This window comes from Nannobrachium achirus, assembly GCF_963921795.1.
Source record: "Nannobrachium achirus genome assembly, chromosome: 7".
NCBI classification, from domain to species: domain Eukaryota; kingdom Metazoa; phylum Chordata; class Actinopteri; order Myctophiformes; family Myctophidae; genus Nannobrachium; species Nannobrachium achirus.
In genome coordinates, this window is record NC_137816.1 from 9,849,618 (window position 1) to 9,865,247 (window position 15,630).

At 41.6% G+C, this 15,630-nt stretch overlaps 1 protein-coding gene across 1 annotated transcript in view; it reads right to left on the reverse strand.

Annotated features, from left to right (window-relative positions):
* LOC308288461 (uncharacterized protein) overlaps positions 1–15,187 on the reverse strand; it is a gene marked incomplete at both ends in the record, with an annotated part of 59,970 nt that extends 44,783 nt beyond the window's left edge. The window contains 2 exons of the mRNA XM_080729904.1: positions 1,365–1,440; positions 15,151–15,187. Coding sequence (XP_080586030.1) covers positions 1,365–1,440; positions 15,151–15,187 — 113 coding nt within the window. The remainder of the gene's footprint in view (positions 1–1,364; positions 1,441–15,150) is intronic.
* Between the last annotated feature and the right edge of the window lie 443 nt (positions 15,188–15,630).

Sequence of the window (15,630 nt, forward strand, 5' to 3'; positions counted from 1 at the left end):
TATAACGCTACTGACCTGCACTGCATCTGAGGTTTATCTGGTCCCTGTCATTGTGTTTGTGTTCAGCACCATGGAGAGAGGCACGAAAACATATAAAGCAGTTAAGAGAACAACTTTGGTGAACTGTGGATACAAGTGCGGATCCAGTGGGTTTCCAGCTGATTACTAGACACACATTTATGTGGACTTCCAGGAAACATGTGTGGTCATGATAGCACTGAGCCTCATGCAAGAAACGATGTCCTCGATATACAGTATAATCATATCCACGATTTGTTATTATTTTGTCAGCGCCATTGATTTCTGTGGTTTAGCCATGTTTTCTCATTTATTCTCTTAAAAGAAACTAGAAATTAGAAGAGACATGAAAATGTTGCTGCAGGAGGCCCATTGTCTTAGTGGTACGGTAAGAGCAGAGCAGCGGGAATAACAAGATAAATGGCCACTGATGAAGCTGCATATTGCATACTTACAAAGTGCATAAAAGGTTATCATATTGGCACAACAGTGATATGGTCAGGAACGAGCCAGAGCCGATCAAGTTCCGCAAGCATCTCTCACTAGACAACTTTTCCCAAACTGAACACACAGAGAAACAAAAACTTTACTGTTGGCTCAATCTCACTGTAATTAAGATTTTCAATAGAAATTCTAATTTGACAGATTTAGATAGTAATGCCATTGCAAAGAAAAATTGCCCTTCCACGCAGTGATATCGTCTGGCTTTGTGAGGCTTGAAACTTCCCATGCAAACTGCTAGCCTAGCAACTCTGCTCTCTATAGAGACTCCATCTGATCGGCACAGCTGATCTTTATATTTTGATTAGGGTGTGCTGTTGTCATGCTTGTTTGAGCACGGGTAGAGAGAGCCTAATTCAACCAATCAGATTGCTTGGTCGGAACTACCTGTTGTATAATATGCAATCACGTCCACAGACAGATTAAAACACTGGCTGACTCCTTGGCTAAATTCAATAGCAGTTCACACACACAGCTGGAACAAAGCTAATAACAAATAATACTGCATTGATTGAAATGCTGAGTTAGCGTGAATAATGGAGCACACAATAATCTCTGGGGGATACAATATGTACGTATGTCTGTGCTTCCATGTGTGCACATGTGTAGCGTGCTGTATTTTGCAGGCGAGCAGCATGTGTGTGTGTGTGTGTGTGTGTGTGTGTGTGTGTGTGTGTGTGTGTGTGTGTGTGTGTGTGTGTGTGTGTGTGTGTGTGTGTGTGCGTGCGTGCGTGCGAATGCATGCGCACATGTGTGCTGTAGCTATGTTTGTCGGTGCGTGTGTATGTGTGTACTGTGTGTGTAGCAAGCCATCTGTGTATGTAAAGGATTCATTTGGTACTCACCCATAAGAGGTGCTGCTGGCTCTCTTGCTTGCTGTCCTGGAACGGCTGGGCTTCAACTCTCCACTCATGCTCATGTCTAGAATGAACAGCAAGCACACAGTATAAGCCCCAGTCTTAACTCCATTAAGGCCTAAGTCCCATTCTACAAATGCCTTCTAAATCAGTAGAGTCAATAAAAATAGCAGATGTAGCTTGCCGCGTGGCACAAAGTGACTTGCGGTGAGCTTGTAGATCTGCTATTTTTGAATGCTAGAATCTAAAATGACACAAGTTAAATGAACACTGTCAATTTTACTGTGCACTGTTAACTTTGGAACGACACATCATATAACACCCATAACACATCACAAGTGTTGTAATAAATGACATAAATTAACTGCTCGGATACCACTGTGAACCAAGCCAACACTTGTCGTTTGTGCTTAAATTGGACAGAGACTAAAAAACTAAATTAGCTACTAAAAGTAAAATCTTCTGACTTTCAGTTCTATGAATGCTCACTTATTCAATCTAATTGCCAACTTCCTTTTCAACGACTGACAACATAACCACCCTGGCTTGCACGCACGCACGTACACGCACGCACACGCACACGCACGCACGCACGCACGCACGCATGCACGCACGCACGCACGCATGCACGCACACACACACACACACACACACACACACACACACACACACACACACACACACACCTTTCAATGGCTTAATCATCTATGAGCCTTCTTGATTACAGGACATGCCAACCTCTCACTGCTGTGGCTTATTTACAAGAGGAGAGGATAGGAGAGGAGAGGAGAGGAGAGGAGAGGAAGGGAAGGGAATGGAGAGAAGGGTGGACATTCTGACATGGACAGATGGGAGGTGAATGGAGTGTGACCAAGCCAGCTGCACACACACTTGTGAGTGTTGAATAGCTGGCAGCTACAATTGATTAAATATGGGTATGAATGTGTGCAAGCAACAGTGTGCAAAATAGTCTGTCTTAAGACAGCCGTCAATGTGAGCATCTGGTGTGTGTGTGTGTGTGTGTGTGTGTGTGTGTGTGTGTGTGTGTGTGTGTGTGTGTGTGTGTGTGTGTGTGTGTGTGTGTGTGTGTGCGACTGTGCGTGCGTGCATGCGTGCATGCGTGCATGCGTGAATGCATGCACGCATTCACATGTATAACTTTTTCTCCCATGGCACAAACCAATTTTTTACCAGTCCTCCCAAGTCAACCTGTATGTGTGTGTCCTCACACTGTAGCGGAGCCAAATACCTCTCCTCTGGGGTGACAAAGTGAGGGATTGGGCCCCCTGTTTTCAGCTCCTAACCACCACCTGGAAGACCCATATTTCTACAAAGGCAGAAGAAGCCCTTATAAAGTATGATTTCTGATGTCTAATTTCCCTCTGTCAGTCAGCAGGAAACTAATTGCTTTATGGTGAGCAGACCTTCACAAAATGGAGCCTGCTGCTCCCATTGTGGTCCACAATAGCACTGGACTCATACCGGTACATGCATATCTATAATCTTAATATCCAGCTACAAAATGAAGAAAACTGTATGTCCTTATGTCCTTGTCCATTTTCCTCCTCAGTGGGTCGACCATTTCGATCTCAAATTGCACACAGGCATTGGCCTTTGGCATATGCAGGGAGTGAATTAGACGATTCTTAACCTTTCCCAAATGTAAGCAGTTTATTAACATTTCTGTGAACTGTGACTCAATGCTGTGGGTGGAGGTAGGGGAGTGACTCATGGGAGCAGTGCAGGTGTTTCTAATAGACAATCTCCCCCCACCCCCCACGCTCTGCACTCCCTATGTTAGACAAACTGCCTTGATTTTGAGAGCTCACCCATTGACTTGCATTGGAATATCAAAGACTTTGTACTTGTACTGTAAATAATCGATGGTTCTTGGAGCCAGCACTCTAATCACTTTAACCTTGTCAACAAAGCTTTCAGTGTGCACCAGACCATGTGCATGACATGCCATTAGCCTACTATTTAAACAAACCAAATACAGGAAAATGCCTCTGCCCCAAGAAAGAGGGTTAAACTCAGTGCCGCCAATTGGGGGGGGGGCAATTGTCCCCCCTCCCGGAATGGGGGGGCCCTGCGGTGGGGACTCGGACGGGACTCGGGAGTCTAGTTTATGTAGGAAAGATTTGAGTGACTGTGAAAGAACTTTCTCCCAAGGTAAGATTAAGACATCATGCTTTATGTAAACCCTATTATATTAAGCCTAAACGGTTCTGTCGCCATGTAGAACCGTTTTTAACCGTTTTTTTTGCTTTAAAAATGAATAATTTCCTGTGAAAAACCCATATTTTTCGGCCCACACTGTGCGCGGGCGAAAAACCGAATGGGCGAAAAAATTAATCTAATAAAAGAAAGAGGATATACATCAGCTAAAAGTAACCATATCAACACGTCAGCATTCTCCTTATAGGACAACTTCACCCATCTTCAACATGTCTTCATATAATTGGTCCTCACTATTAGTGTTCATTTTAATGTGGTACCATTTCTGTTTACCCACGTGTCTTAGGGGAGGGTTGTGGACAGATCAGAAACCTGCCTACCAGTGACATCAATGGGGAATCCAAGCTAATAGAAACTGCAGGTTTTATATTCCTGGCAAGTTAGCATGCTGTAGAGGGTATGCCCGTGATCATCATCATACCCGGAAGTTATAGGAAACGCCTACTGAGTGGCAAAAAAACGACTTTCTGGCCCTGACAGCCCACATTCAAACAGAAAAGTCCTATCTGATTGCATTAAACGACGTTAAACGATGTTAAACTCTCTTTGCCACTCATTTTGCCACTCATTTTGCCATTCAGTTTATGCATGCGCATAAGAAAGAAGAAAGAAAATAATAAAAAACTGCCTAATGATGATAGTCCACAGCCCTCCAATGAGACACAGACAGAGTAGAAATGTCTTTACCATCATCATGAGCCAAGGACCAATTATATGAAGAAGATGGGTTGACAATGGGTGATGATGACGTCCTTTTATACTGATCTATGAAAAACAAGGATATGCACATGTGTCTTGTTTGCTCAGTTCACTTTGCACTGGTGCAATTAAAAAAAAAACGTTTAAATAACTGCATGAATCTCCACCGGGGCTCACATAATAAACTCCAGAAAGGACGCGTTACATTATGTTGTCATATCATTTTACCCGCTCTGAACATTAACAGTTCTATGCATCAATATGCAAACTAAATATTGATTGTGAAGTCCTTATTGCTACAAAATCCTGATTCATAATGTAGCCTACTCTCCGTAATTGACCTATAGGCTATAATACAGTATAATGCTAATGCAGTATGCACAGCACTGTGCACACATTTTGGATAAAAATAACATAAACCTTTATTGAACCCCAGAGAGAAATGGAGACGTCATAGAACAGCAAGAGCCGTGAGAATGAAACAGTAGAGGTAGGTACTGTAGGAGTAAACCAAACCAAAAATAAATGTAGGCCTACATCATATAACATTGTTAAAGCTAGATTGAGTGGTTGGATCATGTGACACTGACTCCTCTGTACTTTCTCCTTAGCTATAATAATGAGAAAACAAATCTGATGCAGATACTATGTATTCTGAACTAGGGCATTCACCAAATATTCGAATATTCGAATATCAAAGTCACTATTCACCCAAGTCGAATATTCGCTTATTTAAAAAAAAAATTTTTCTCTTTAAAAAATCCATAGTTTATAAAGCTTGGCTAGATAGGAAGTCATAAGAATGAGTTGTCAATGCCCCTGGTGGATGAATTTGTTAATGCTCTATACCAGGGGTTCTCAAACCTTTTTAGGCCGTGACCCCCAAAATAAACATATTTGAACTGGGGACCCCCACCCTGACAAGCACTTGGAATTGTAGGTATTACATTTGTTGCGAGGCGTTGTGAGCATGTAGATCGGCTATTTTCACAATGTTCGCCTCTTGCTTACTTAATATTTGACAGTTTGACCAGTCCTGTCGAATATTCGACTATTCGAATACTTTGAGGTTGAATAATTCGAGTACTAAAAATCACTATTCGTGAATGCCCTATTCTGAACACTGTTTCATGGCATCACTTTACCTTTGTCTACATGGGATGACAGGAGGCATACAGTGTCTCGATGCTAGCATTAGACCCTGGGGCAGACAAGCTTGCGAGGCAGCAGGAATACTGTGTTTTGTGTTGTATTTGCTGAGCTAATTGACTGTGTGATAAAGCCATTACAATGTAAGAGAGATAGAGAGAAAGACAGGGGAGAGAGGGAAGCATACTGCTGTGCACCGTTGTCTCGCATGACAGGAGAAAGCCTCAGGTAATCTAGCTGCTGTTAAATAAAATCCTCGCCGAAATCGCACGCAGGCGCGCACACACACACACACACACACACACACACACACACACACACACACACACACACACACACACACACACACACACACACACACACAGGCTACACATGGCCATTCATGTTAATTCTCCAATTGTAAATAAAAGTGTCCCACAATTCTTAGTATTATTGTCCTGTGATTAGTTTTTTTTACTATTCATGCAAACGATGTCTACGAGGACGACCATAAAAGCTAAGGCTGCAACATTGTTTTAGGTCAGTAATACTTTGCCTGGCTCCAGCCAATAGACCTGCCCACTCTCTGCTCCAGCGTAGAGTCTGAAATCAGGCTAAGTAATACTAACATTATACAGAATGCTCACATCAACCAGCTTTAGTCTCTGTCTTTGACCATGGTGCCAGCTTTAATCATAGTCTGACTCTGCATGCTTTTCGTGTCATTGTGGTGGTTTGGGGTGGATTTCCGAGGTACTGTAAGATTAGTTGACTGAATGATGGAGGCATCCATAAACAGATCATGACCTTCAGGACAGCAAACAAAGGCAGCAACAGGACTTTATACTGTTTATAGGGAGGCACATCATCACATGTTACGCTCAAAAGGATTTACAGAGGCCTACATTTTAACAAATAACAGCCCCTGTCCTTAGGTAACGTGTCTAAAAATAAAGCCACCAAGAGGAAAACGGTTCATGTTTATGCACGATATGGCTGGAGCTGTGAATAGACATGTACTGACGCTGGTATGATCCTTAAGCTTGCAGCAAACATTGAGAGATACCATTTTTGTTTGCAATAAGTTGACTTTAAGAGCTAACGTTACTGTGTGGGAAATGATGTGTAGGCTATGCATGCATGTGTATGATTTAAAAAATATATACAGTATTTTTAAAGATGTAAGCCAAACACAACATATATGGCATTTATTGAGCATAAACATATTGTTGCTGTCGGACAGAAATCAGCTATCTCCATTTTTCAACTTTTTATATTTTTTCAATAAATCAGTGCTATTGAACACCTGTTTACGTCTGTGTGTGGGTTTTACAAATTTGAACCAATGAAAAGTATAACAAGGATTAGAAACACCCATAATACACAGATTATGAAATAAGAAAGCATGACTGAAACTACACAAATAGTTTTTATTAAATTGTGGCCGCATATGGTACCCCAGTCATCTAAGTATATAGGGTTTGACCGGTTAATATCAAGCTCTCCTTTTTTAAGTTTGCACACAAGCTATAACAAAATGTCACAAAATTGTCATGAATGCTCCCTGGAGCGTTTGTACATATATACATACATACATACATACATACATACAATACATACATACATACATACATACATACATACATACTGTAGAAAAGTCACCAACCCTCCCCCTGGCCCATCATGACTCAGCTCCACCCCTCACCTGATCTCACTCAATTCACCACACCTGCACTCACTCACCTCATTACTTGCTGGACTATATAAACTGACTGTTTGAGTGTCAGGCCTTCAGTTCTCCTTGGTAGCAGCAGTGTCCTTGGACAACCAAGCCTGTTATGTGTTGATGAAGTGAGTCCAGTGTTCCTATTTGCTCATTCTTTGCATTATGTTGCCTTTATTGGTTATGAGTGAATGCTAACTTTACCTGTGTGAGCCTTTAAGCAGTAGAGAATGTGTTGGTGTATATACCTGTAATGTCATTGAATTGTTTGGTAAATATAATGTTTGAATGTCTTATAGTGTTTATTAATGATGATTAATTATATTGTTGAATGTATATTTGATTGTATTTATCCTGTATTTGTAATCACACCCGTGTGAACTGAGTGGTGGTCGTGGAGGCTGTGCAACAGCAAAACAAATATATATGGGTAATAATAATAATAATAATAAAAATAATAATAATATGGGGGGGGGGGGGGGGTGCTTGCTTGCGTGCGAGAGAGAGAGAGAGAGAGAGAGAGCCATCCATCCATGTCACTCAGGCCGCCACTGGTATTGCAGTTGATGCTCAGGGCAGACTAGACTCAACAGCACCTCAGACTCAACAGCACCTATCTGGTCTCCATCCATCCATCCATCCATCCAGGCCGCCACTGTATTGCAGTTGATGCTCAGGGCAGACTATACTCAACAGCACCTCTCTGGTCACCCAGGGGTACTTAGGCTACATACAGACCCACCCACCCACATACATACACGGATACACACACGGCCACGCTATGGAGACGGTGTGACCACCGCCACGCTATGGAGACGGTGTGACCACCGCTCAAAAACCATAACAAATGGAATCCTCTCCTCTTCAATTGCTTCCTGACCGAAGCACCCATGGTGAAGCTAACCCACCTAGCCAGCCCTACACCCTAGCTTAACAACATCTTTATTTCACACACACACACACACACACACACACACACACACACACACACACACACACACACACACACACACACACACACACACACACACACACATATGTGTATTTTTTTTCTTCAATTATTTGTATTATTAGCACTTAATTTCATCGTCTATGCTTTCCCCACTTCAGCAGAAGGCGGAGCCAGTGAAAAGAGAGAGTTGAGAAAAGTTCTATTTTGCACTTCGCTGCTGCAGCGTGGCCAGACAGAAGCTCAGAGGTTGGTGTAGACAATGCTCACACACTTGAAACGGACTGCAGGTACCAAATATTGATAACAAAGTTTTAAATTAGATGTGAAATCAATCCAGATTTGGCAACTGCATTGCCTATTTCTTGCCTGGAATCAATGTATACAGTAGGTCATTTTACAAACAAGCTGGCCATCTCAATCGGTAAAATTGAGTGTCTATTCCTCTCCTGCCTGTGTGTGAGCTCTCCTGCCAGGCAGAGCTATGCTGTCTACAGCCACTCAGAGCAGAGGAGCTCTCACTGGATCACAGCTCTCTTATTTACGAGGCTGGCACTCACACCTCGGCTCGGACATGCCCATTTTCCGATAGCGTGGAACTATAGAAATCACTGCCACTGTTGGTGTGAATTTAGTGTAAGAATGATCAAATAAAGAATTATCGGAAAACTGCTGATATTGCTTAAAATGCTGCTATCGGTATCAGCGAGTATGCCAGTCTATACTGTATGCCAATCCGATGGCATGTAATTTATCACATGATATTTCATTTACAATAATATTCGTAATGCTTCAATTGATGTTGCATGACTGTTTTATACTCTTACTGTACAAATATTTTACTAACTTGGAGCTGCACTTTAACTATTATTAATGGGATTTTAATTTATTCCTAGATCAGCGGTTCTCAAACTTTCAAGAGCCTCAGTCCATAACTCTCAGAGTTACAGACCTGTGAGGGTCCAAGATAATCTCTTGGTTCTGCACCCTGTTCGTCTGTTACCAGCTAATCTCTGGCCCCGTTGGCCCGGCCGCTGCCAAACGCGCACACTCCCTGGATGCAAAATTCAGAAACTCTGCCACACATTTTTCACATGGGCCTCTTCTAGTGCCACCATGAGGCAGATTTTTGGAAAACAAAGTACGCCTACAGATTTTGTCTAACAATCACGGAACATATTTAGTCTACTCTATAGTCATGTGATCAACATGGATCAACATGGATTTCGTGACATTGTAAGTCGGATGGGAGTGAACCCGACGTAAATGTGGTCCACAGAGTTTTACAGTCCAGTTTTACTACCCAGGGAAAGCCCCGAACCACTAGAGACAGTAAAGTCGTTGGCCTGGGTGACGTCAGGGTCTGCAGGCCCCTGCAGACCCCTTCCCACAAGCTGCAGCCGTTAGCTACTCGCAGTGGTTCCCATGACATCACAAAATACAATCCCTTTTATGCCCATACATGGAAATCCCTGTCTGAACCAGCCACACCACTGTGATGTCACCTGTTTATGCCCATATATGGATATCCCTGCTCTGATATCTGACATCACTGTGATGTAACAGTGATGTGTCAGGGGAACCACAGTGTCAGGCGTTATCCCTGCTCTGAGTATCTGACATCACTGTGATGTCACAGTGATGTGTCAGGGGAACCACAGTGTCAGGCGTTACCCGTAGGAACGGATACGGACAAGCTGTGCCAGTTCTGACAGTAAACTGCGACCTATGGTCGCAATCATTTGGAAACAGACGATGACAGAGTCAGTGGTACTGTAGAAAAGGGAATCAGCGGGTCACCGAGGTCACATGAAATCATAACTACAGTATAATAAATCCCAAATCCATAATATTGTCCCTTGAGCAAACCAACAAGAGTTGCATGCTAAACTGTACGCACTGAACGAGTTAATCTAACAGTATGTGTAATTACATGCATGGACAAAAAGATACATATAATGAAGTTAGTCCACCACTTTAAACGTCATGTTAGCTGGAACAATGATTCATTCAAGACAGACAGACGGACAGACTGAACAAACACTTCATAAAATGATGAATGTGGAAATGGTGGGAGATTCTATAATCTACATTGTCTTTTTCTTTATTTTTTATTTTTTGTAACCAGCCTTGTCTATTCTAATCTACAGCAGCGGTGTAAAGTAACTAAGTACGGTACATTTAATTAAGTACTGTACATAAGTGCATTTTTTAGGTATTTGTACTAAACTTGAGTATTTCCAGTTTTAAATACTTTTACTTCTACTCCAGTATACATCTCGGATCCAAATATTGGACTTTTACTCCACTACAGTTATTTGAAAACTTTAGTTTCTAGTTACTTTTCAGATATAAATGATTATAATATAAAACATACATTAATCCGCTTTAGCCCTATTTTATACCTAGGCTATTTGAAAATAGACGATCTGCAAGCTCACGACAGATATGCTATTTTAACATTGTGTTTCACGTAAACCACATTGTGTACTTTGACTTGTGGTACTTTAGGTACATTTTGATAGCAACACTCAAGTACCTTTTGAATTCTGGACTTTTACTTGTAACAGAGTATTTCTACATTGCAATATTGATACTTTTTCCACCACTTATCTACAGTATATGGCCCCAGACACAAGTGGATGCATGCACATATATTTTCACTTTCAAAATTGTACAACTTGATGCGAGAAAGGCAATCTAGTATACATTCATATGCAGATTAAGTCACCGATGTGTCATAATAATAGAACAATAACATGGTGAGTATGAATAATAGGCATTACATTATTGCAGAAAACAAATAAGAGACGATGTGCTCAATGTTGTCAAATGTTCTGCTTTACATATTCTTACGTTCTGACAGAAAACAATTTGATCACTTCAAAGTATCATTATATCCTTGTGTCTTTTTCTTTTAGAAATATATCAGTAACTGAAAAACCTGAACACAAGAACAATTTACAATAGATAGTTGGTCTGTTTCCTTGAAGATTCTGAAATTCATTTGTTGTGAAAACCTCCACCGGCTGTCAGTCAGTCAGTCAGTCAGTCACTCCCTCCATCTGTCCATCACGTCACGTCACACTTTTGGCCCTCTTATCTCTGGCACCGTTGCCCCCAACCATGCCAAACCTTGCACACACACTCCTTGGCTGGCAAGCCACAACCTCTGCCCCTGATTTCTCACATTCCCCTCTTCTAGCGCCACCATGAGGTTGCTGAGTTGACGGTTGCTTATCTCCCGATTAGAGAGTCTTACTGGTGTAATTGTGACACATCAGTAACGTCAGAGACGCCTCAACCTCTCAATGTCAATACCTCAATGTCTATTGACCTATGACATCACATTGTTGTGACCTCACATTGTGACATCACATTCTGGCCTTGTATGCCCATATATGGAGATCCCTGTTGTCATCAATATTAAGCCTAGCTTGGAATGCCCATATATGGACATATTGTGTGAGTCTCTGGTCTATAACATACAGACATCTATGTTGTCAGACGTCAGTCATATCCATATCTGGGAAAATATTTTGTCCACATTTTGTCCAACTTAAACAATACCGCAACTCAAATCACACTTACAAATGAATTCCGTCCTGTGCAAATTCCGTCCTGCGCGACCTCGCCCTTTAGGGCGAGCTCGTTTTTCGCCCTTAGGCGTCTTACAGGTTGGTATTATACTGAAAGCATTCTTTCTAAACCCCCTTTAGAGAATGAAGTGGACAAAATGTATCAGTAAGTAAAGCCAGTGTGCGTACGGAGTGTGCTACTGAGCTTAATGTAGAATGTAAGGTGTGGAGGGTTTGAGAGGATGAATGCACAATTAAGTGTACTATGTACACTCATAATGCATAACAATAATCATAACACATTATTAAGCAATGTATTACAGGGATTTATGTCAAGTATCATAATATTTAATAATTGTTGGTCAATCACTTTTGGCCAAGTTCACAGTGTATTGTAATTCTCATATTTCATAGTACATTGTGATACTTTTATAATGCATTGCAACCATTGTTATAAAGCATATAGTGTGATTAAGTCACTATGCTTCTAGCACTATGCTTTTAGCAATAAGTGGTCATGGTCATGGGGTGTATTATTGCTTTATTAAAAGCAATACTAGTATTAACAATAGCATTAAACCTACAGTCTGCAACAAAAACAACACAAAACAAACACAAACTAAAATAAGTAATTATAAAATGCTTTATAATGTGTTATGACTATTGTTATAAAATATTATTAGTATTCATGAGATGAGTGCTCACAACCCTGATATTGAACCCCTTATATTGAACTGTAAGTGTTAAAAGCAGATTACAATGCCTTATAAGTATGTTCATAATGCATTATAGACACATAGGCTTCAATAGAAAGTGTTGCCAAAGTGACAGATGAAATAAAAAACCCTGTGAAGGCTGGCTGGGGAAACAGAGGGAGTGTGCCAGAGCTGTCAGCTTATGCTGTAGTTAGCAATGCAGCCGCCCAGCATCACATCACTCCTGACGTCTCTCCCAGCTCTGTCTGCTGTCCAGAGCAGGAAAACAAAACAAGAGGAGAGTGGTTTGCAGCGACGTGCTGGCCATTGGGAAAAGCGGGACAACTCCCGAGCGGCCGATTCATTCCCGGCCGGTCCAGGCCGGCCATTAGGAAAAAATTTAACTGTTTGCACAAAAGTAAAAATTAAACTGTTTGCACAAAAGTAGTGAAAACAGCCGATCTACAAGCACACAACGCCTCGCGGTGTGAGGCGTTGTGTGCTTGTAGATCTGCTGTTTTCACTAGTTTAAATCATTTTTTAAATGATAAATACAAAACAAACGGTTTTGGACATACAAGGTTTCCACCCGACAACAAGGAAATATAACTAATGTAATTGGCCCACTGGCTTGTCACTTGTCATGATCTGAAATGGCAAATCTTTGAGTAGCAGCAGCTACTATATCTCTCTCTATAGCGCGCAATGAGGGCCTCTCCAATTCTTTTTCCCGGGCTGAATCAGGGGCCCAGCACGTCCCTGGTGGTTTGTGCTCAATGTGGAGAATATTACTTCTTACTTCTCATGATTAGCATCTCTTCATATATAGGCCTACTGAATGTTCATTATAGTACCTAATGACAAAAAAATATATATAAACATATCTATGTTTTATTTTATTTGCAGGGACCACGCAGTTAATATTCTATTTTACAAGCCAGTCTGCCAGTCAGTTGGTCTGTCCGTCAGTCCAAGATGTCCTAGCGCAAACCGAGAGCTGCTCGCAGGTTATCACAAATGACACGCTTGTTTTTCTGGACTCGGAGGCAAACCATCACACAACAATTAAGTTGTAACGGTGTCAGAAAAGAGAAATGGTCAGCAAGTTAATTCCACCATCAAGTACAGCCGACAGCTTCGTGCGTTAGTCCTGAACAGTCTATAAATCAGTCCCCATGAGAGGCTAGTTAGTCCAAGGTTGTTGTAACAGTATAGCCCACCTGCCTGCGTGCCTCTTGCTGACAGACACAGCGCTGTGTCATGCTGCTGTCTAATAATGCAACCTTCCCATCTGCTCCCCCCTCACATCTCTTACAGTTTGCATGACCCTAGGTCAGAGGCTTGCAGCTGGGATACCATAGCGCACAGTGAAAGCTTTCGTTTTCACACTTTTAGTTTTTTACCACATCAAATGTAGTAACTAAGTACATTTACTTGAGTAGCCTACAGTGGATTATTATTATTTATTTATTTGCTGGCATATTACTTTGACTTTTCTATGAAGGGACTATTGCATCCCAAGAGACAGAGACAATATAAATAATGCACTTATAGGGCATTATATCACACGCTATTTTTATAATCATATACAAACATTTATAAGGTGTTATAAGTTTTGGTCATAATGCATTATAAACTCAGTGCAACAGCACATTATAACTACCAGGTAACACTTTAGTTATTAGTCATTATTTTCACATTTATAATGCATTATAACACATCATAATGCATTATAATGCACTAATAATGTTTCATAACACTCGAGCTAATTTAAGGTAGTTATAATGTGCTGTTCCACTGAGTTTATAATGCATTATGCCCAGCACTTATAACAAGTTGTATTACATGATTATAAACATTTATAATGAGTGTTATAATGCCCTATAAGCGCATTATAATGCATTACAAATGTGATTATAATGTATGTAGAGGCGACCTTTAAGTAACCAGTTTGTGACTGAAATAAATTCAATAGACTAATAAAATAATACATTTTGATATGATTGTAAAGTGTGCAAGGACATGTGCAATGCCCCAGAAGATAATTACAAAGTGATCCTGAGTGTACAAATGGAACCTAAAATTGTCCATTTGGTTCCTTTATTTTGTTATCAGAGTACCATATATCAGAGTTAAATGTAACACTCAGGCTTTTTACAGTCCACAAACCTACTGTAGAGCTGCCCACAGAGGGAGGGAACCTGAGCATAACTTGCCTGACGCTATATGAGAGCTTTATTCTTCTACTCTGAGAGGTATAACGTCTACAGTAGTCAGCCTACATTGTGTTACCCGTAAGGGTAAGGGTCCGTATGGTTACGTGTGTACGTTTAAAATGCTTAAATTAACAATGCAGACTTTACTGTCCATCACACAACACATCACTCTCTTGTGTTTTCCCCTACAATTCCACCCCATACTTGTCTGACTATTGACAAGTACATACTGTGAAGCACTCCCAGGGGGAGGATAGAGTAAGCAGTAACTAATCTGAGAAAACAAGAATATGTGAAGGGGAATCAAACAGCCAGACAAAAACAAAAGCCTCATGATAAAACAAATAAAATGCGAGACTGAGATCATTTCTGTCGGACACAAGCATAATTTGAACAACCCCCTGCAAACACAAACGCACGCACACACACACACACACACACACACACACACACACACACACACACACACACACACACACACACACACACACACACACACACACACACACACACACACACACACACTAAACACTGTCAATAATACTCACATCTTGGGCTGCGGTGTTCACTCTTAAAAAGGGTCATACCAGGGACACCAAACCAGTAGGGAGGCTGAGGCTATGAGGACTGGAGGAGGAAGAATGTCTGGAGGATTCCTTGCTACTCTCTTAACTCTCTATCTGCCTCCGTCTGCGCTCACTGCTCCCTGTTGTTACTGCTGTCTGTGTGTATGTGCAGGCTGATGTTAGGCTAACTGCCGTCTTCTTACTACTGAATAGGTGACAACCCAGCCAGAGCAGCACCAATGGCATGTACCAAGTGCTTTTCTTTGGCAGGGGGGAGGTGGGGGGGGGGGGGTAGACAGGGGCAGCACTGGACTGTTCCATTAGCTGTAGAGCTGGCAGGGGGATTGCATGAGTCTGCAGCTGGCTTCCCCACAGCAACAGGAACTTGGCTGCAGCTCAGGGCTGGAAATGTCTGCCCAGGCAACGGAGAAGCTGCCCATGGTGTATGTGTGTGTAAGTGCG